At 50.0% G+C, this 23443-nt stretch overlaps 1 protein-coding gene across 1 annotated transcript; it reads right to left on the reverse strand.

The window, feature by feature from the left end:
- Window positions 1–1922: 1922 nt before the first annotated feature.
- CDA (cytidine deaminase) lies at window positions 1923–21846 on the reverse strand. The gene is made up of 4 exons (XM_036256236.1): window positions 21586–21846; window positions 10378–10489; window positions 6190–6247; window positions 1923–2495 (listed from the first exon to the last, which is right to left on the reverse strand). Exons 1-4 carry the CDS (start codon window positions 21737–21739, stop codon window positions 2379–2381), a joined length of 441 nt encoding a protein of 146 aa, XP_036112129.1. The 5' UTR covers window positions 21740–21846; the 3' UTR covers window positions 1923–2378.
- Window positions 21847–23443: the final 1597 nt, after the last annotated feature.

Raw genomic sequence — 23443 nt, forward strand, 5'->3', positions numbered from 1 at the left:
TCATTGCTGCACCCACAGTGTGGCCCCAGCCCCAGAGCAGTAGGCACTCAATAAATCATTTGTAAATGAGTAAGTAGATTGGCTCTGTAAGACTGTTGCCTGTTTGCAAAAATCAAATCCACGTTCAAAGGACCATTTGTCACCTTAACAGCTGACATGTATCAAGATCTTGCTGAAGGTCCAACACCAGGCTCTCTATACTGCATTATTCCATTCAATCGCACAGCGATTCTACGGGGTGGTTCCTGTCATCTCCATTTCAGAGATGATAATATTGGGTCTCAGAGCAATAAAATAACGTCCAAAGCCACACAGTTTCGAGGCTGTCCAGCGCCAAAGTTGAAATCTTCAACCATTATGGAATAGCACTTTTTTTTCTTATTAAATGCAAAGACGTTTTGGAAAATGTAAAAGATACAGATATGAACAAAGGGAAAAAAATCACTGATCTAGATTCCCATGGAGCAGACTTTTAACTGATGCTAACATCTTGGCCTCTGTCATTCTAGCATTCTCTTGTCTCCTTCTCCACCCCCTCTGTTGAGACACCCAGAAGACTATGCTCAGACCCCGACAGCCATGTCTAAAGAAAGGTGGAGTGGAGTTTTCATCATGTCAAGTGGCAGCAGGTAGGCCTGGGTGGGCTGTGGAGAAGCCAGTCTTCCCAGACACATGCGTAGATGCGTTGGATCAGAGTAGCAGGGACGCCCAGGGACTTGCTTGCCTAGGGAAGAGGACGCCTGTGCTCTATTCTTACCCTAGTACCCAGGCTGGCCCCAAGGCCAACTCGTCCAGGGAGGACACCCAGAGCTGTGCCCCTTTAGCGGGCCAGCCTGGCTCTGTCCCTCACTCAATCCTCACTTTCCTAAGTGCGTGCATGTGTGTTGCAACCAATGCACCAATGAAACAGACAATCCCCTCCCTGACCCTCCTCACAGCATAGGAGGTGGCATGGCCCCTACAGAACCCATCTTGCATTTGGGACCCGCCTGGATCATAGTATTTTGTGCCGTAGATCTGTTTACACCTCTCTCTTCCTGTCAGATGGCAAGTTCCTCGAGGTCAGAGACTGTTTCTTATCTATGTTCCTCTCTGCAATATTTGTCATATAAATGATACTTGGGTAAATAAAGGCAGCCAGACATCAGCTGTGAGGGAGTGGGAAAAACACCTGGAATTAGACCTGGTTCAAATTTCAGCCTGCCACACATGAGCCGTGCAACCTTGGGCAAATGACTCAGCCCCTCTGAGCTTCGCCTCGTTCATTGGTAAAACGGAGGGCAATATACTCGGAACTTGATAAGTGAGGACCAAATGGGTTCATGTGTTAAACACCATAGCACAGTGACCGGCAAAGACCTTGCACTGTTTCTAGACCATAGAGGGAGTTTCAGGACCCGGATTCCGCTGAACATTGCCATGGTCCTAGAGCAAGTTCCTTAGCCTCACTGAAGCCCAGCCCCTCATCCGCAAGAAGGAGGAGCCCAAAACAGACACTAGAAATGGCCACCACGGACAGACAGACCCAGCCCCAGGGTGCGGGGGCATCTGGTGAACACAGGGCAACAAGCCTAAGAACTTCCTCTCTCCACACTGAGGGTGCAGAGTGACAAGGGGCCCATCTCCTCTCCCAGCAGAAAGCACCCAAGTTTTCTGTAGAGACAAATCGCCCTGTCCCTCCTAGGAGCTGTGCGCAATGACAGAGAAAAACGTGCTCTCCCGAGTCGGGATGTGCAGTGATGTTTATTTATTTATTTTTATTTTATTTTATTTATTTATTTTTTATCCTCACCCAAGGACATTTTTCCATTTTTTGTTCAGACAGAGTGGGAGGGAGGGAGGGAGAGAGAGAGAAACATGGACGTGAAAGGGACACATCGAGTGGTTGCCACATGCACAACCCAACCAGGTATGTGTCCTTAGCGGGAACCGAACCCGGGTCTCTCTGGACCGCAGGCCGACGCTCTAACCGCTGAGCCAAACCGGCCAGGGTTGCAGTGATGTTTATAATGAGAAAAGTCACTCAAAACAGGCTAGAACCTCAGGAAGGCTAATGGGGAAGTTGCCCAGACTTGGCTGGGATTTTAGAGATGGTCTGCAGGAAGGAAAGGAAGGAATGAGGTGCTCTTGTCTGGGGAGGACAGGTGGGTTATAGGGGGGCTGGTGCCCAGGCTGGAGTGAGACCCTCTATCACATCAGAAGACTGCAGTGCTTGAGTGTCACTTGGAAAAGTCATCTCTGCCCAGCCCCTGTGGGCTTGGGGCCCATTGGGCAGGTGTCCCAGGTCTGTGAGAACGTCTTCATGAAGTTCTCCAGGTGGTGTCCCCTGGAGCGTGTGGGAACCCAGGCTCTCCCAGGTGCTGGGCATTCTCCACCTTTCACTGCATCTTCTGCAAGTCCTTGGGCCCAAAGGAGGCAGGCAGTAGCTCCTGGACTGTCCTGGCAACATAGGTGCCATCTGGCTTGGTCATGTAGACAGTCCAGTTGGTGCCAAACTGCAAAAGAGGCAAAGCTAGCGTGAGGGAGGCAGGGTGACCGAGGGGTTAGGATAGACCTGGGTTTGAGACTGGCTCTACCTCTTCTTTTCTAATGGTTCTTCTGTGCCTCAGTTTTCTCATCTGTAAAACGGGCATCACAATTGCACCTGGCTCGTAGAGCTTGAGGGAGGAGCCAATGAAAGACTGCGTGGTAAGCAGTGAGCACGGAGCTTAGCATATTGTTAATGGGCAATACATGTAATTACGGACTCACCCAGGGCTTTATAAGAACAATGTCTAACCCCTGGGGCGGTGTCCTCCTCCTATGACAAAAAACAACTAATACCTGCTTCCCTTCCTTATAGCATCTTGTTTACTCCTCAACCAGGAGAAGTTGCCCGCGGGCCTCCTTACGCACAGATATGGCTTCCTCTTTTGAGGTAGGTGCTATTGTCATCTCCATTTTACTGATAAGGATACTGAGGCTTTAGCAGGCCAGTGTCAGCAAAGCAGACTTTTCGCCCAAATCTGTCTCCACATCTTTCTCTTACACTATCAGGAGCTACCACTTGCTTGCTGTGTGACCTTGGGCAAATGACTCACTTCTCTGGGTCTCAGTATCGTATTCTGTGAAATGGTTTTGAGGCAGAGTGTACTAGGCAGGAAGCCAAGTGGAGAGTTAAATCGACTGTGACGTAATGGAGAGTCCCTGCGGCTGGAGTCCACAGACCAGGGCTCTGCCTGGCCAGGTGTTGTGGGGATTGCAGATACGGATGATGGTGTGAAGTGCGCATACGCAGTTCCTGGCACAGAGTAAACGCTCGACTGTTGGAAGCCATTCCCATTGATTGCTGGCAGTTGCTCACGAACGCTCAGGTTTGCGGCTTGCTGTTTCCACGTTCTGTCTGAATCTCCAAGTTATTCCCAGGCACAATAGGTCTTTTGGCTTTTTAAAACGAATGTGCTCGCCCTGGCCAGTTTGGCTCAGCTGTTAGAGCATCGGCCTGCAGACCAAAGAGTTGTGAGTTTGATTCGGGTCAAGGGCACGTACTTGGCTTGCAGGTTTGATCCCCAGCCCTGGCCTGGGCCATACGAGAGGCAACCAATCGATGTGTCTCTCTCACATTGATGTTTCTCTCTCTGTCCCCCACTCTATCTGAAGATAAATAGGAAAATATCCTCAGGTGAGGATTTAAAAAAATAAGTAAACGAGATGAATGTGCTGGCAGGCTCGGCCCGAGGGTATGGGTGAAAGCCGACCGAGGTTCAGTGCCAGGTCCCTGGCCCCCAAACTCCGTCTCTTATTATTAGCCTTTTGCTTTCAGTTTTGCCCCTCCCACCTTCAGCCTTTTCATTTGCTCTCTCTTGTTTGTCAACCTCTAATCTGTTTGGAGAAAACAACAAGGAGCAATGGACTCAAGTCAGGCCTCAGGAGCCAGGGCACTGATGTCCTGATGTGGTTTCCTTCTATGGCCTTGGACTCTCCGTGGAGCGGGGCAGCCATCTCTGCCCCCCACGTGCGCTGAAGTCCACCTCGGTGCCTTCATGGCGGCATTCTTCACCTAGATTTGGGAACTGGGTTCTGTTTTGTAGTCCTGGCAAAAAAGCAAAACTGAAATAATTCCATCTTCCCCAAACTTAATCAACCTCCATAACAGAAGGCCTGGTGGAAGCTCCTATTCTGCCAAGCACCATGACGTCTCCTCCAGAGCTGGAATGAATTTGTCCCGTTATAGTACCATGAAGGCAGGAGTCCGCGTGAGGAGCAGGCTTTGCAGGTCTGAACTGGCGGTGACCCCCGCTCCTTCGGCCGGTCATTTCTCTTCTCTGAGAAGTAGGATAACAACCCACTCTCCCCTCCTAGGCTGAGCGTGGGGATCGAACGAGATGCTATGTTTACAGGGGCTGATGATGTCACATCAGAGCTCAGGGGTTTGCATGTTCTTGAAACTAGGGGCTTTAACCTTTGGGGACCTAGGAGGACACAGATCTCTTTCAGAGTCCACGGAAGCTACTGACATCCCTCTCCCCCAAATGCACAGATACACATCAAAAACTTCCACCGAGCCCTGGCCGGTTTGGCTCAGCGGTTAGAGCGTCAGCCTGCGGTCCAGAGAGACTGGGTTCGGTTCCCACTAAGGGCATGTACCTCAGCTGCAGTTTGTCCCCGGCCCTGGTTGGTCATGGGGTGGCAGCCACTCGATGTGTCCCTTTCATGTCGATGCTTCTCTCTCTCTCTCTCTTCCTCTCTCTCCCTCCCACTCTATCTGAACAAAAAATGGAAAAGTGTCCTCGTGTGAGGATTAAAAAAAAAAAAGAACAAAAAACTTCCCTGAACCCCGATTAAGAACCCACCATGGATTAAAAACCCTTTGCTTTTAGAGCTGAAAAAATTCAGGGCTTCCTTCAGGATGATCTTCATAAAAAGTACCTCGGAGTCCTTAAGGCCTTTCTTAAAACCATCCAATGAATCTCCTTATTCTTTTTACCAACTTTTGTTTTAATGTCCTCACATATACTTAAGATTTATCACCTTAACCATTTTTAAGTTACATTTTGTTTCCCTTTATTCCTATAAAATACACCCTCCTTCCCGTGGCCTACCAGGCCCTGTTCCTCTCGGACTTCACATGCTGTCGCTCACTTCCCGTTGCCGTGCTCTGGCCTCCTTGGCCTTCCCATGACTTGTCAAACTCAGGAAGTGTACAGGCATTAAACTTGCCGCGCCTCCGCCTGGAAATCTCCTTCTGTGGGCCTTTGTCTTTGTCTTTTCTCATTTGTTTCCCTGCTCAAACGTCATCTCCAAAGAGAGGCCCTTCCTGGCCACCTAAAGCAGGCGTTGGCCAACTTTTTTCCATAAACAGCCAAATAGTAAATATTTTGGCCCTGCAGGCCATGAGGTCTATGGCGTAATGGCTTATCTCTGCTGTGGTGGTGGTGGTGGTGGGGGGGGGGGCAGAGCAGCCACAGGCAATGAACGGGCAAGGCTGCGTGCCCATGAAACTTCATTTACAAGAACTTTGGCCTGGATTTGCCCATGCGCTACTGTCTGCTGACCTCTGACCCTGATCTAGAGTGTTACCTGCTGCCCCTGCTGTCACTTGTGACTCCTTCTGCATTCTGTTCTCCATAGCCCTCCTCACTCTCAGAAATTCTACCGTTTATTTATTTGGCTCCTTGTTTTTTTTAAATCCTCACCCAAGGATATTTTTCTATTTATCTTCAGATAGAGTGGAAAGAACAGAGGGATGGAGAGGGAGAGAGAAGAACATCAATGTGAGAGAGACACATCAATTGGTTGTCTCCACACGACCAGGACCAGGGACCGAACCGCAACCGAGGTACATGCCCTGACCGGAATCGAACCCGTGACTCTGTGGTCCGAGGGCTGACGCTGTAACTGCTGAGCCAAACCGGCCAGGGCAATGTTTGCTCCTGGTTTATGGTTGTCTCCTGCATTGGCCTATAAACTCTGTGAGGACGGGGCCTGGCCTGCCTTTTCATGGCTGTGTCCCCAGGGCGAGAAGACATCCACTCAGTCTCTGTTGAATGAAAGAATCATTTCCAGTGATTCATGCAAGCCCAGAAGGGCCTTTGAAGTCAGCCAGCTGAGCAGACAAGACAGTCTTCTGGCAGCTTGGCTTCGCTCCCACAGCCTGGGGAAAGCAGGAGGCGTCCAGTTTACATTCCAGAAAGAAAGAGAACCTCTTACCTCTCTCATGACTTGCCTGCAGGCCCCACAAGGTGAGATGAAATCATCTTGCAAGTCACTGGGGAAATAGAAAATCAAACGTGGCTCAGTTTTTCCTGAGAAATGAGGACAGCTGCTGAGATTCGGGCCCCTTCAGATAAGGTCAAACCCCGCCGGGCAGTTCCTGACTCACAGACGTGCGGTGTCCTGGAAGCTGAGAAACTGTTGGCAGGTCCCATGTGCGCAACGGCAAGGCCACGGGCAGGACTGTTATTTGTATTAGTACATTTAGTAAGTGTTTAGGGAGCACTTCCTGTCACCACACCCTCGGGACACAAGACTTAAGGGAAATTTGTCTCTGGCCTTTAAGAAATCGCTCAGTCCAGCCCTGGCCGGTTTGGCTCAGCGGTTAGAGCGTCGGCCTGTGGTCCCCAGAGACCCTGGTTCGGTTCCCGCTAAGGGCACGTACCTCAGTTGCAGTTTGTCCTCGGCCCTGGTTGGGTTGTGCGGGTGGCAACTACTCGATGTATCCCTTTCACGTCAATGTTTCTCTCTCTCTCTCTCTCCCCCTCCCACTCTATCTGAACAAAATATCAAAAAATGTCCTCGGGTGAGGATAAAAAAAAAAAAAAAGAAATTGCTCAGTCCAGTAGGTGGAATAGAAAACTGTCATTTTAAGCAAAAGGCAGGAAGCATGCATGGTAAGAGGGAGACGATTTCTGCCTATGGAGTGAGAGAGAATATGTTATGGAGGAGGTGGCATTTGGCCCGATCTTTGGAGGAAGTGTAGAGTTCATAAGTCACCATTAGTGAGCACCTACTATGCTCTGGATCAGGCACTCAACATACATTATTTCATTTAATTCTCGGTACAACCCGAGTGTCAAAATGACCATTTTACCTGCAAGGAAACAGGTCCAGTGCGATGAAGTAACAGAGGTGCTATTCTGAAGCCCTGTTTTTTCTGTGTTGCAGGCAAAGATAATAGTATGTGCAAAGACCCTGAGGCATGAAAGAATAAAATGTACGCGAGTGAAGAGAAAACTGAGCTCCTTGCATTTGAAAAATTCTGGAGGAGTTTACAGCCAAAGGGTTGTCTCTTCGAATTAGGGCACCTACAGGCAGTCGTCCAGCTCTGAATAGGACAAAAGATGGCGCTTAAAGAAAGTGGGTTTAACTGTAGGAAGCTCCAAGCCTGCTGGAGCCCCAGAGGTTACACCAGCAGCCACTGTCATCCTTGCTCTTCTAGACCCTCAGCTCTGTGATGTCTCTGGACAAGGTGACCTGCATCAGGGTTTTCAAGGGGGTGGGGGAATGTGAATTCCACTGGGGAGTTGGGTTCAAAAGTCACAAGATGGTGCACCCTGAGAACTGGGAGACAGCCTGATAATAATAATGGCTCACACTTAACATCACCATTCTCTGTGCTAAGGACCTCATGTATGTTAACTCATCGACTCTCCTAACCTTAGAATAGAGGTGCTGTGTCAGTACTTTTATTATCCACGTGTTACAGATCATGAAAGGTGACATGACCTGCCCAAAGTCACGGAGCTGGTAAGTGGCAGAACCAGGATTTGAACCCAGGATCTGTGGACTCTGCCTTTGGTAGTCTTGTACCTTGCAGGAGGAATAATGATAACATTAAAGCGATAGCTTTAATTTATTGCACACTCCGTGCCAGGAACTTTACAGAAGTCATTTCCTGAGTCTTCACAACAACCCAATGGGTGGGTGTTATTCTCCTCTACTTTATGGATGCAAAGCGGGGCTCAGATTGTTGAAGCAGCGTGCCTGAGGTTGATAGTGGAGCCAGATTTGAGACCAGGTCTCAATAGTGCCAAGCCTGAGCTTTTAACCATTATTCAATATTCCACTAAGAGTAAGAAGTAAAAGCTTGAAAGAACAGGCACCCCAGAATGGGCTGGGTGCCTCGGAGCATTCCCTCCATGCATTTCCAAACTCTCTGTCCATCTCCTTCCTGTGCTGGCTGTGGAGGGTTTCCTGTGGCTTGGCTGATCTTGGTCGCACGCTGAGGCCAGGCTTATCGGGCTCGACAGGCTGGAAACGTATTGCCTTTGATGACTACAGCTGGGACCCCAGTGGGACAGACTTATCTCCCCATTAGCAAAATCCCATTCTGGGCTCTGCACTCCCTCTTTTATAGACCTCAAAGGGGCTCTCTTAGACGGCTCACAGTCGTCAACGTTAACAAGGGAGCTGGCACTTTCCATTCATCCTCTAAATCTATGCTCTCAGTTTAACAAATCACTAATGCAGAATGACTGCACTTCTGGCTCGGGGATGCTGGTGCAGGCTGCAAATCCAGAGTAGAGCAGCCGGGTGCTGGAAAAATGCAGGTTTTCTCTAAATAAGGGTATTTGCGAATCGCCGCTAGCAATACCCAGTCATGTTTAAAAGTAGATCGTGAAAAAGAGAAAACACCTTTCACTGGAAATATTCTAAACAGAGCAGGACTACTGTGCCATTAACCTTTTCTTGACTTTGGCCTCTTTCCCCCCAGAATATCATTATTTTCTTGGATGAGCTTTGAAATGGAGTTATTTTCCATCCTTGTTTATTTTATTTTATTTTTTGTATAAAGTATAATTCACATCCTGATCTCTGTACATCCACACAAAATGTTCCCAGCACAGCCTCATTGATTCCCCCCAAAGCTGTGGGAAGCCAGGAGAGACCTCAGGCACCGGCAGGGCTCTGGGAAGTTGGGGCCCTTCTCCATAAGTGGCTCCCGTTACTCAAGGAAAAAACCTTCAGTAACCTGGTTCACCTCGGGGCCAGACCGAGGCCAAGTTGAGAATCTTATCAAAGAAATGGGGACTTGTTTCTGTCCTACGCCCCACATTGTCCTTGCTCCAGGCCCTTACATTTCTGCCAAAAAGGTCCTGCAGCTTCACCACGATGGAGAGAGAATTCACTCCTACTCATAACCACCCATGCAGCCAGATGTCCTGAAAGACCCCCATTTGGTCAGCCATGCGGTCTCTTTCCTGTGTCATGCTCTTGGCACCATTCATTTGCTAAGAAAACTCTCTCTCACAGGCAATGCAGAGGTACACACATGAGCAGTTTGCCATTAAATCAGAAGCTGAGCCCTGGCCGGTTTGGATCAGCAGTTAGAGCCTCAGCCTGTGGACCAGAGAGATCCGGGTTCGGTTCCCGCTAAGGGCACGTACCTCGGTTGCAGTGTGTCCCTGCCCCGGTTGGGGTCGTGCGGGTGGCAACCACTCGATGTGTCTCTCTCACATCCATGTTTCTCCCTCTTCTCACCCCTTCCTCCACTCTATCTGAAGATAAATGCAAAAATACCCTCAAGTGAGGATTAAGAAAAAAAAAAATCAGAAGCCAAATGGGGTCCAAATTCATAAACGAGCCCATTCATATGCTCTAATACCCAAACCACTGAGTCTGGGTCCAGGGCTGACAACTCAGCGAGCTCCCTTTGAGGCATGCTTGTGGGAACTTGGACATTTATGTTTAAGGCACAGAAGCTGTTGATTAGTGCTCGTGTTAGCTCTGGGCTGGAATCGGGTTAGTTGGAATCATAACCCAGGAATGCCTGGCTGTCGTTTTGTATCCTGGTTCTTGAGACCTAGAGTGTTGTCAAGTGCAGGGGTCAACATGCACAGTCACGGATCCCAGTGTCAACTCAAGGAGAGCAGGGAAGAGCGTCTGACCTCCTGGCACAGCATGGTGCAGTGGAATGAGCCCTGGGGTGACACTCTAGAGATCTGGTTTTGTCCTGGCTCTGCCACTAACTCCCAGGAAAATTGTTCAACCTCTCTGAGCCTCATTTTCTTCAGCTGTGACATGGGGGTAGTGACGAGGGAGTCTAGGTGGCCAGGTAATTTTAGGTCCCTCCAGCTTTAGGTTTCTACACTGCTTTTCTATGACATCTCGAAATGATTCTGTTGTGCTTTGTGCTATTATGAGAACACAAAGACACCTGCCCTTGTCTTAGAGCTGCCTTGGTTATATACCTGCTCTGTAGGCTCTCTGAGGGCAGAATCCTTTCTTATTTATCTTCTTATCCTCAGCACTCAACCCAGAGTCTACAGTGCCTGGCACATAGGAAGTGTAGAATAAACATATGTTAGATGAATGAAGGGATGAATAGCAGGTGCACAGTGAATATTAGCTGAATAGATGAATGACTGAAAATGGCTATGACCCAGCTTTCCCACTCACCTAGCAATAGCAATTGCCCTGAAATCTTTGTACCCTTCTGAGATGGCCTTCTGGATAGCGGTCCGTTCAGCACAGGTGCCCAGTGAGTAGCAGGCGTTTTCTATGTTGCACCCTGAGAAGAGAGGAGAGCCCAGTGGTATTTCCAGCAGAATCACTTTCTGTTGCATGTACTGAGTAAGAGGCATTCTCCATTCCCGTGCAGGGAGGGACCAGTTGCTCTGAACAAGGTGGGGAGAAGAAGAGGGCAATTTGACTCAAACCATTGGGAGACTCTGACCCATTGCTACAGTGGTTTCCCATGAGCCTCCTGCTCTCATCACTTACCAGTATCCCCGTCTTGAAGCACACCCTAGGAGCAGGGGCAGTATAACAGGGCAGATCAACCCAGCCTCATCTCTCCAGCAGAGGTCAAGGCCAAGGGAGATGCTGAGGCTTAAGAAGGTGAGCATAGGCCCCAGCCCTGGATCCAAGAGACAGAAGCCACGGGGGTGGGGTCATGGGAGTGGGGGATGGGGATTCATTATTTAAAGATTGGGCCATTGCAAAATTGTTGATGCTGGTTACTAGTATCAGGGTTTAGCCAACTTCTCTGTGAGTGTTGCAAAGCAAACTATCAAAATCAACAAACTAATAAAACACTGGCTTTGCAAAAGGTGTCTGTGATTGCACAAGCCTTAAGGCAATCCCCAGTTCTCCAGTGGAGGTGGGGCACTGAGGTGGCACAGCCCACATTCAGGGAATCCTCCCAGGGCCCCTCTCAAGGGTGTCCCTGGGGGACAATGGACAGAACAGCCTGGCTGATGAAGAAATCTCCATTTTCAAGGAGGTGAGACCACGAGGAAATGGCCCAGAGTCTGGACTTTCCTTGACCATCAATATGCGTCGCTCTTGCTCTTCGTAGCCTGCCTTTCTCCTTGAGGCATAGATGTTCTCCAGCTTCCCCTCCTCCTCCTTCCTTTAAGTAACACAAATGACTCCCTTTCCAGCATGTGGACCCCGTAACCAGGCAGCTAGAGACTCTCTTTCCCAGGCTCCCAGGTAGCACAGTGTTGCCATGTGACTAGGTTTTGGCCCATGGGATGTGGCCAAAGGGAGGTGGGAAACGTCTGGATGAAATGTTTCGTAGAGATTGCTAGCCCTTTGCTTCCTTTTCCCCCTCCACAGGCTGGCATGGGGCGGGACACCTCTGACTGCATGGTTCACTGCCACAGGGAAGGAAAAGCAACATGACAGAGGATTTGGGAGCAGAGTTGAGTTGCCTGGTTGCCCTGGACCAACTGCCTACTCTGAATTGTTACGCGAGAGGAAAAGGGATTTCTGTCATGTTTGACTCACTGTGTTTTGGGATTTTTGTGACAGCAGTTTAACCTATACCGAATGTAGAAATTTATGTTGACAGCGAGTTGCAGCTTTAACAAAGACGTCTAAACACACAGCAAGGTGCAAAGCTGCTACGCTTGCTACTCTGTGACAGAGTATTTGCAAAGCCCCACCCTACATTCACCTGAAAGGCAGACCATGTAACTACCACTAGGATTTCTCCACGTGGCCACGGGACTGAGCCCGGTGGCAAAGATCTGATGGAGAGGGTCATATTCTCATCTGTTTTGGGTGCCTCAAGGTAACCACCACTAAAATGAGGCAGCAGGGATGGGCCAGGCAGGAAAAACAGTTAGTAAAAAAACAAACAAAAAAAAACCTCGCAGGCTTAAAAATTATGCCTAGAAAGGATTGTGAGGTGTGGTACTACTGTATGAAAGTGACAGAAAACCAATCAGAAGGTTCCTAAGTTTTTGATAGACTTGGGTAGCCAAGAAGCTGAAAGTCTGGTCTCCAAAACCCTGTGATTGTTCAGTACCTAAGAAATCCCTGGCCCCCCAAACTCGACCCGCAGAAGTGAGCTGAGAGCTGTGTGCCCCCGAGGAGGACATTCTCTCCAACACTCATTTCAGGTATGTGGCCAAGAATGATAATGGTCAAGGAGGAAGCTCCCAGAGGGCCACAGGGGACCCGGTGGCAAAGACTGTTCCCAGTGTTCACTTTCCCAACAGACTCCACTGGAGTTTAGCTGGGCACATGGCTACCCAGCTGGAGACTACATTTCCCAGCCTCCCTGGAGGCTTCATGGAGTCCTGCAGTTTTAGCCAATGGGATGTGAGCGGAAGTAATGGGTGTGACTTCTAGCTTGCTGCCCACTTCATCTTTCCCTTCCCCAGGGGCAGAAACATGGATGTGATGATGATATGTGTCTGTTTGGAGCACGTGGATTAAGACACCACACTAGGGATGGCAGACACAAGACAGAAGGACTCTGATCTCCTGACCAACCTTGCAGAGCAGAGCAATTCGTATGCCCCTGCCTCCAGCCCACCCCTGGGCTTAGATGAGAGAGAAATAAGCAGCCATCCTGTTCCAGTCACTGTATGTGTTTCCTCGGCTTGGTCTGCTCCTCTCTGTCACTCTCCCTTCGAAGTCTGAGTCTTCATTGTGATTATGCAGCCTTTTCCGCCTGTATTCATCAAATTTGCAAATTGTTTGGTCATTATCTCCTCGTATAATTTTCTGTCTCTCCATTATTGACAACTTAGGAGGAGTTAAATTAATCATTTAACTCACTAACCATTATCATGATTCTCAGGATCATGACCCTGCAGGTCCAACTGGTGGAGAGGAAAGGCTGTCCCTAGACAGCCCGTCCCCCAGGCTCGGTACTTGGCTTCAAGTCTCCTGTTGGGGTGGGGATGGGGGTGCGGGGGGGGGGTGCTCACTCACAGTCGTGTATGGAATGGCTGTGTGGTGTTAGGTGAAGACGGACTTGGAATTCCACTTTTGGGGAGAAACTAGGTGTGGATACTGGTCACCAAAGAGTAGACTATAGTGAACATCTATTATTTTGACAATTTCGTACCTCTTCCCTCTTTATTTCCTGGGGAAGGAGCCTCACCTCATTCCTTAGCATGTAGTTCAAATGGAAGCGGCCATCTTTTCCTCACATGACCCTTTTATTGGTCTCAGGATGAGCACCTGACTCACACTGGGCCAATCCGAGTTAGCACCTGACTCACACTGGACCAATCCGAGTTAGCGCCTGACTCACACTGGGCCAATCAGAGTTAGCACCTGACTCACACTGGGCCAATCAGAGTTAGCGCCTGACTCACACTGGGCCAATCCGAGTTAGCGCCTGACTCACACTGGGCCAATCAGAGTTAGTGCCTGACTCACACTGGGCCAATCAGAGTTAGTGCCTGACACATTGGGCCAATCCGAGTTCTTCGCTGTGCAGGAACTTCAGGACCTCTCTGAAACTAGGAGTGTGAGCCTGGGCCCTGGGGTAGCCTGGTCCCCATTCATTATGGAGGAGATAATGAAATGGACCCTTAGACTCAGACGAATGGATGGGAGATGAGATGAAAGATGGTAGAAAGGACCGGCCAGGTGTAAGTTGCTCCTGAGGCCCAGCTACATTCCAACTCTTCCCAGTTTAGAGGAGCCAAATACACTGTACACTCCTTTTGTCTAAAAGAGTTTAAGTGCATTTCTATCATTTGCAAGCACATAGAAATCAGTTTATACAGCTGGGATGCGGGACAGACAGTGATCAGGAAGCTGCAACCCTGAAAGGCGACTGGACGCCTGCTGTGGCCAAGTGTTTGTTCATATTCACTTGTGAGTTACTGCAGCGGGATAACTGGTACCACACCACGCAGACTCTCAGCTAGGTCGGTGCATGGTAAATAAGTGAATACGTCTTTCTTGCTCCCCAGCTAGTTCCCCCTGCCAGGTTCCTGACGCCCACCAGAAATGACTTTTTTAAACACACCCTGGCCTCCCACCTTTGCTGACCTTTGACCTTGCTGCATTTGACTTCTACTTCCCCAAATTATGATCTCTGCTAGCCTTGCTTCCCAGTTCCTGTCTAGCAACCCTCCCAGCTCTGCATCATCCCTGACTCAGGGACACTTTTTCTAGTAAATGAGATTCACATAAATCTGGGGTTTGGCAGATGTGCGTTGAAGCAAACAGCCAGATTGCAGGACGTCCAGTCTCTCAGGACAATTGCTGTGTCAGCATTGGATGCTCGGAATGCCCTCTTATAGAGAAATCCGCCTTCACTGTGTGTGAAAATTGTAACAGGCCAGTTGGAGAGAGACAGGTACTTTTAGAAGGGAATACTCACATACCCCACTGCTCAAACAGAGCTGTGTAGCAAGAGCCCCTAGGTTCTGTTTTGCCCTGGGACCTTGTGCCCTACTGGCTCTGAGAATTTGTGAAATAGACTCAACCTCCTTGAGATTCAGTGTCCTCATTTATAAAATAAAAACGACAGTGCCTTTCCCATGGGCTTCTGATGAGAATGAGCTGAGATCATGCGTGTAAAGCAATGAGCATAAAGCGTGGCCCAGAGTAAGTGTTCAGCAGCTGCTATAGCTGCTGCTATGAACTGCACCAAAGTCAGGGCTTTGGTGTGGTAGGCCTGTGTCACTGAGCTTCTGCTCCTTCTAGACAAGGTGGGACAGTGACCCTGTTTCTGTCTTTTAGGCACTTTGAAATCTTTTCCATGATTATAAGGTTTACACAATCTGCTGCCAACCTGCCTACCTCTTGGACCTCATCTCCTTTTGCTCTCCAGGCCCACTGGCTTTCTAGCTGTTCCCCAAGGATGCCAAGTGCTCTCCTGCCACAGGGCCTTTGCACCAGCTGATTCCACTTCCTGGAACTCTCTTCACTCTATACGTATGGCTCTCCTTACTCACGTCTCTGCTCCAATGTCACCTCCTCAGAGAAGCCTTCTTTGATCAGCCTATCTAAAATTGCCCTGGCCGGTTTGGCTCAGCGGTTAGAGCATCGGCCTGCGGCCCGGAGAGACCCGGGTTCGGTTCCCGCTAAGGGCATGTACCTTGGTTGCAGTTTGTCCCCGGCCCTGGTTGGTTGTGCGGGTGGCAGCCACTCGATGTGTCCCTTTCACGTCGATGTTCCTCTCTCTCTCTTCCTCTCTCTCCCACCCACTCTATCTGTACAAAAAATGGAAAAATGTCCTCGGGTGAGGATAAAAAAACAAAAAAACAAAAAATAAAATTGCGTCCTTCCCCCACTGCCTCCAGCCCTCTCAACCCATTTATCCCGCTTTAATTTTCTTTCTTTTTTTTTTTTATCCTCACCCGAGGACGTTTTTGCATTTATCTTCAGATAGACCAGGAGGAGAGAGGGAGGAAGAGACAAAGAGAGAAACATCGATGTGTGAGAGACACATCTAGTGGTCACCACCCACACAACCCCAACCGGGGCCAAACTGCAACCGAGGTATGTGCCCTCAGCGGGAACCGAACCCGGGATTCTCTGGTCCACAGGCTGACGCTCTAACCGTTGAGCAAAACTGCCTAAGGCCTGCTTTAATTTTCACAGCACTTAACACTTCCCTGAAATAAATATCTATTATCTAATTCCACCATTATAGCGTAAACTTCCTGTGGTCAGGGGCTTGTCTGTGTTGTGCATTGCAGTATGCCCAGGGCCTGGACTAGTGAGACCCGGGGGCTCTCAGTTACTTATTATCAAGTGAGCAGAATTTCCCACTTCAGTGCTAGATGTCTGAGATCCAAAGGGATAACTGTATTTGGGGCCTCTAGCAAGTTTAAGTCTTGCTTTAAGGAGAAAAAAAAAGAGGCCAGACAATTTTGTTTTGCTTCCTTAAGCCAGGAAAACAGGCCATGACCTATCCAGGCAAAACAGCTTTATTCCTGGGGTTGCCTTCGCTTAACCTGCAACACGCACGGGAGCCTGGGCTGGTTCCAAGCGAGGAATCCACAGTTACTAGATTGAACAAATAATACTATGATGATGGTGCTGTTATTACTAATTGCTTTCCTTTATTCTTGTCTTTTATTGCTTTTCTTGTGAGACGCAATGAACAGTTTCTCTTGCTCCCCACCTAGTTTTTCCAGCCAGGGTCCTGATGCTCACCTGAAATGACTGTCTTTCTTATTTATTTGTTTCTTTCTTTATTTTTTGGTTAATCCTCACCCAAAGATATTTTTTCATTGATTTCCAGATAGAGTGCAAGGGACGGAGGGAGAAAGAGAGAGAAGCATCGATGTGAGATAGACATACCTGCAACCCAGTGCCCTTGACCGGGAATCGCACCCAAGGCCCTTTGATCCACAGGCTGACGCTCTAACGACCGAGCCAAACCGGCCTTTGCTGGCCCATCTACTCCTGGCCCTCCCACCCTTGCTGAACTTGACCTTGCTGCATCTGTCAGGCACTCCCTGGAACATTTTATCTGCCTTATGTCATTAATCTTTTTAACAACTCTGTAGGGCAGATACTACTATAAATCCATTTCACAGAAGGTAAAGACTGAGGCTGGTAGCAGGGTGCCAGGACTCACATCCTGGCCTATCAGATACAAAGGACAGTTCTTTTCCTCTGTGGCATTTCGGTGAGGCCATGTTTTGAGGTGCTCTGATGCTTAAGGCAGGGCAGGGGTCAGATATCATCAAGACACCGGCAAGGGAAGAAGGTCACCAACAACGAGGTGGTTTGGACCCGGTGACCCAGAGAAGAGAGCAGTGTCAGCGGGCACGGTGCCCTCTCCCTCTGCGTGACATTTGAATTCTCGATCCAGCTGTCCCTGAGACCAGGTCTATCATTGCCCATTATAGTTCTGGTTGGTTTCTGTCATTTACAATGTTCTGACTAATGCATGTGACATTCATTGTCCAAGTGGTGGCTATGACATTATAATAGATCTTCCATGCCAAGGGCTTAATGAATGCTCAATCCATTGTGTCTATTAGTGTTGCAGCTGGTCCTGGCCACCATGTCCCAAGCACAATCCAGTTCTGCCTTCAGCCTCCTATGTCAGTCAGTGACACATCATTTTTCTGGCTGACATGGCTGGAAATCCTAGAACCATGTTCCTTTATTTCTAATATGGCCCATCCCATACCTGGTCCATTGTCCCATATGATAGCTCTCAGATCTTTCCTTCCTCTTCATGCTACCTGGCACTGTTCTAGTCTGAGCCATCATTCATGTGTTCACCGAACCTTAACTGAGGACCTATTCTATTTATTGATTTTTTAAAAATCCTCACCAGAGGACATTTTTCCATTTTTTGTTCAGACAGAGTGGGAGGGAGAGAGAGAGAGAGAAACATCGACGTGAAAGGGACACATCGAGTGGCTGCCACCTGCACGACCAACCAGGGCCGGGGACAAACTGCAACCGAGGTACATGCCCTTAGTGGGAACCGAACCTGGGTCTCTCTGGACCACAGGCCTATGCTCTAACCCCTGAGCCAAACCAGCCAGGGCTTGATTTTTATTTTTTAGGGAGAGAGAAAGACAGAGAGCAAGACACACACACACACACACACACACACACACACACAAATATCAATTTGTTTTCCCACTTATTTATATATTCATCGGTTGATTCTTGTATGTGTCCTGATCAAACCTACAACCTTGGTGTATTGGGATGATGCTCTAACCAGCTGAGGTACCCGGCCAGGGCTGAGGACCTATTCTACGTCAGGCAGTGTGTTGGTACCGTGGACAGGTCAGCCACCAAGATAGACCTGGACCCCTGACACTCCTTTCTGTGACCCAGACGTCCATGGGTACCTGTCAGATTGATTGTTCTCAAACACCAGTTTCATGTTACTCTTCTTTAACATTTCTTTTTTAAAAATATGTTTTTATTGATTCTTTTTTTAGACAGAGAGGAAGGGAGAGAGAGAGAAACATCGATCGGCTGCCTCCTGCACACTCCCTACTGGGGATTGAGCCCACAACCTGGGCCTGTGCCCTGACCGGGAATCAAACCGGGACCCCTCAGTCCATGGGATGACGCTCAATCCACTGAGCCACACCGGCCAGGCTCATGTTACTCTTCTTTTTTTTTTATCCTCACCCAAGGACATTTTTTCATTTTTTAGTTCAGATAGAGTGGGAGGGAGAGAGAGTAAGAGAGAGAAACATCGACGTGAAAGGGACACATCGAGTGGTTGCCACCTGCACGACCCAACCAGGGCCGGGGACAAACCACAACTGAGGTACGTGTCCTTAGCGGGAACCGAACCCGGGACTCTCGGGACCGCAAGCCAGTGCTCTAACCGCTGAGTCAAACCGGCCAGGGCTACTCTTCTTAATAACATTCCTTGACTCCCTATGTCCTACCTCATCAAATCTCAGTATCTCTACTTCAAAAGTCCTCTACATCATCATATCATCTTTTTAAAATGATTACTCCCGGAAGGCGAGTGGCAGCCGCAGCTATGCTGACCCGAGCTGCCCAAGCCTCTCCAGGTTGCTCCCGCATGCGGTCCCATCATTTTCATCGTACCATTAATAGCAGCAGTGGCCGCCATGTGACATTCTCTCTGCGGGCCAGAAACTGTGCCAGTCACTTTACAGGCATTCGCTCACTTAAAGCCTCGCAACCAGGGGTGAGAGTCAACACGGTCAGTGACTGATGTAGCGTGGGTGCCAACAGTCAGGGAGACCTTGGCCGCCACCCTGGGCCCGGCAAGCTAGCTCTGCTCACAGCCGTCCTGAAAGGCGGCCGTCCGGATCCCGCGTGTACAAATGTAAGCCGAGATTCAGAAAGGTCAGGGGTCTGGCCCAGGACACTCAGCTGGAAAACAGAAGTGCCAGGATTCAAATCAGGAGCCTCTAATTCCAGGGACTTCAGCACCTTCCGGAGGGCCTCCCTCAATTACCACGGCACAGCCCTTTCTCTAGGGGGACCAGGTCCTTTGCTGCAATTTAAATAGTCTACGCTCCTTCTCCCCTCATTCACTCACTCCTACAATCATTGGCTGTGGCTCCTACTTTGAGCCTGAACAAGAGGAAGGGACCTCCATGGGCGCAGGGACTATGCCATTTCTGCTCGCTGTGCTGTCCCCAGCACCTAGCACGTTACCTAGCACATAACTGGTGCTTGGCAAATGTTTGCTGAATAAATGAATCAGTGCAAGGGGGGTTGTAGAGGATTGGAAAGAATCACTGGCTGATTTCATATTCAAGGCCCTGGTGCCATGGGGCGGTGTGTATGGAAATGTTTTCTGAGGTAGCGGTTAATGTTTAATACTCCTCTGAGCCACCAGGCCAGCCTGAATTTCCACAACACTCAGAGATTCTTTATTCCCTGTAGAGCAGACTTGGGAGTCAGGGCACCTCTGGGTTCGAATCCCAGCTCTGTGCTTCCGTTTGCTTCTCCGCAAAGTGGTGCTGTGATAACTGCCTTGAGGGGTTGTATGGGTGAGATGGGCCACATTAGTCACTGTCCTTCCATATACCAGCACTCACTCAGGGTTACTTTTCCTGCTCAAAGATGCTTACGACCCAGGTGACGCATGAAACCCACACAGGGCCTCAAAAGACAAGAAAGAACATAGGAGAGCCCAGAGGGGGTGCTGCAGAGTGGGAGGTGTGGGCCCCCGCAGGCTCAGAGCTGAGCAGGAGGAGCCAGCGAGCGGCTCAAGGGCTGCTGGGGTTGCTGATTGGATGAGTGGACAGTGTGGGCCTCTGGTCCTGCTCATGGCTGCTGCTGAGCGGGAGGGGAATTCTACGCAGCAGGGCTGGGCCTTCCCCTTTGTCCCTCTGTGTCATCTGCCCTCAGAGGAAGGGTGGGGAGGACATGGCTTCCCTGCCTCCTCCACAACGCCTTTCCCATTGTCCTGAAAGAGAATGCCCCTAGCTTAGCAAAAACATGTTTGAATTCTTGTTCAAGTGAGCTTTTCTTTTCTTCAAATCCTCACCTGAGAATATTTTCCCATTTATTTTCAGATAGATTGGGAAGGAGAGAGACACAGAGAAACATTTATGTGAGAGAGACACATTGACTGGCTGCCTCCTGCACGACCCGGGGAGACCAGGCACAGGACTGAACCGCAACCGAGGTATGCGCCCTTGACCTGAATCGAACCTGTGACTCTGGTCCGCTGAGCCAGACTGGCCAGGGCTGAAGTAAGCTTTTCTATCAAACCAACAAACCATAGGAAAAGAGCTTAGAAAAAGATTAACGCCAACTCAGATTCCTGTCCCCACCTCCCCAGGCTGGCATTCATTGCTGGTCACTCAGACCCTGCATGGCTTCTTTCATCCAAGTCTGCACCCCATTGACAAGGCGCCCCACCTAGATTCCCTGCTTCCCCCCCAGCCATCCTCCAGCACAGTGGGTGGCAGGAAGAAATCAGGGTTTGGGGTACCCCAGGCCTGGGTTCCACCTCCAGAGCCCTGTGTGACCTTGGACAAGTCATTTCACCTCTCTGGGCCTCAGTTTCTTTTTCTTTTTTATCCTCACCCAAGAACATTTTTCCATTTTTTGTTCAGATAGAGGGAGAGGGAGAGAGAGAGAGAAGCATTGACATGAAAGGGACACATCGAGTGGTTGCCACCCGCACAACCCAACCACAGCCGGGGACAAACTGCAACCGAGGTACATGCCCTTAGCGGGAACCGAACCCGGGTCTCTCTGGACCGCAGGCCAACACTCTAACCGCTGAGCCAAACCAGCCAGGGCAGGGCCTCAGTTTCTTCATTGAGAAATGGACATGACACCTAGGTCACTGGGTTGGAGGTGAGGACTTGCTGATATAACTTGTGGAAACCTTAGCAGATGTGGGACCCAGAGGAGGGCTCAGAAGGTACTAGCCCTGCCATGGCTGGCATGGCTCAGTCGTTAGAGCATCAGCCCATGCACCTAAGGGTTGCAGGTTCGATTCCTGGTCAAGGGCACGTACCCGGTTGCAAGTTCGATCCCCAGCACTGGTCAGGGTGCATGCAGGAGGTAAGCAATCAATGTGTCTCTCTCACATTGATGTTTCTCTCTCTCTTTCCCCCACTTTCCTGTCTTTCTTCCACTCTCTCTAAAAATCAATTGAAAAAAATATCCTCTGGTGAGAATTAACAACAAAATGGAAAGTACTAGCCCTGCCCCTCCCAGCACACGGGGACTGCTGAGGTTTCCCTTCCAACTTCCTTCCCCCTCCGGTTTCCCAGTCTTCCCAGAACTGAGAGCCCCTAGCTTTGAGCAGCAGCTCCATCCCCACAGTCTGGGGCAGCGGGCAGGGCAGGGGCGGTTGGCATTATAGGGGAGGCTGGCCAGGAGGGGACAGAGCTGGGCTCTGCTTACCCTCCTCTCACCCCCGGGGCTGGGCTGTCAGAGGGGGACTCCGGCGCCCTGCCTTCCCCTTACCGGAGAAGATCTTCCCGTCCCCGGTGAGGAGGGCAGCCCCCACGGGGAAGTGACTGTAGGGACAGTAGGCGAACTTCTTGGCTTCCTGGGAGCGGAGCAGCAGCCGCTGGACCTTGTTGGGATCCTGGATGCAGGCAGGGTGCTTGTGGGCCATGTCCGTCTCTCGGGATAGCGGAGGAGCAGAGGAGGGAGCTTCTTGCCGGGCTGGGCTGGGACCCACTACAAAGGCAGCTCCTCCCCCCAGAGTATCCCCGCCTGGTGGCTCCCAGGCACACCTGCAGAGATTCTGGGCGGGGCCAGGTCAGGGGGTGGAGCCACACCTCACCTCCTGGTTTGGGGCCAGAGAGTGTGGTGGGGTCCCAGTGTGGAAGGACATGACTGTGCCCACATGTGTTTTACGCTTTTCCTTGGGGACCACTCTCACTGCTAACACACTGATGAGGGGGTGGGTCAGGAGACTGGTGTCACTGTGTGGGGTGTGACTGTGGACACACACCTCAGGGAAATAGCTGCTGGGTGGGTCAGTGAGAGGTCTAGGAAGTCCAAGCTCCAAGGGTTGAAAAACCTGTTTGTTGAATGACATTTACTCTCCTTCCCTGAAGGAAGGGATGAAGCTGAAAGGGCAGGGCTGAGGCAGCTACACTGGTTTCCTGAGTGAGGGAGTAAGACCACGCTACTTCTTTATTTTCACCCGTTCTCCTTTCAATTCGTCCCTGTCTCAACCCAGAATTTAAAAGTATCTCAGCTGGAGGCACCCTCTGAGGTCATCTCTCAGGCAGAGCAAATATTGGGTTGGTGGTAAAAGAAATGAGTTTACATCCTGGCTCCGCCACATTCCACACATTCAACTGTTGGCAATTTACTTGACCTGTCAGCCAGTTTCCTCCTCTCTGAGGTGAGGTTATCACTATCCTCACCTCAGAGAGGATAGTGATAACCTCTGGTCTCCATCCTGGGATGATAGAAGAGCTGTGTTCCAGTTCTGCCATTACTCAGCAATATGACTTTGGGAAGTTAATACCACCTCTCTAAGCCTCAATTTTCCCATCTGTAAAATGGATCACTAACGGTATCTCGCAGAGTTCTTGTTAGGATTGAATGAAATAATGTGTGTATAGTGAACATGGTTGTAGGATCCTGGGACTTCATGACGTGAGCACTCTGTGCTTCCATGAAAATTGGATAACTATCACTAAATGACTTGGCCAGGAATATATAGGAAGGGCAGAACACCAGTTAGGGTGTCCAGAGGCATCTAAATGTCCCCAGACCTCCATCAAGGATTAAATCATTGGCTTCTCTGAGGGCTTGTGTGGGGTAAGCAGGGGGAAGTGGGAAGGGCAGGGGGTGGGGAGAAGTGAGGCAACATCTCCATGTCCTGTATGTTGACATCTCTGCATCTTGCAGCCTGGCTCCTGGGCCCGGGGCTCAGGGCTCTCAGCCAGGCAGAGACTCAGCTGGGCCACTGTACAGTTGGGCAAGTTTGCCTCATTTTTTTCTGCCCTCCCTGACCCTACCCCCGTCATTTTACTCCACCTTCTTTCCACACATCCTGCCCTCGGAGAATCAGCCAGCCCCCCCCCCCCCCCACCCTGCTGTTGCATTTTCCTCTGATCTGTACTCTCAGCGTCTAGACCAGTTTCCTGGGTCCGAGGTGGGGAATTTCCCCTGCCTCTCTCCCTCACTGCCTGGGCACCCTAAAGGTCTCTCTACGGCTCCAGGAAAGAAAGCGAAGGATGTCCTGGGGCCGTGTGTGCCCACTTAACATGGGAGTAATTCTAAAACTTTTGGGGGCCAAGTATAATTCCATCTGGGAAGAGGGTTATAGGGCTTTGCTGGCCGGCCAAGCCTGTGATTC

This window comes from Molossus molossus, unplaced genomic scaffold, assembly GCF_014108415.1.
Source record: "Molossus molossus isolate mMolMol1 unplaced genomic scaffold, mMolMol1.p scaffold_m16_p_12, whole genome shotgun sequence".
NCBI lineage: Eukaryota > Metazoa > Chordata > Mammalia > Chiroptera > Molossidae > Molossus > Molossus molossus.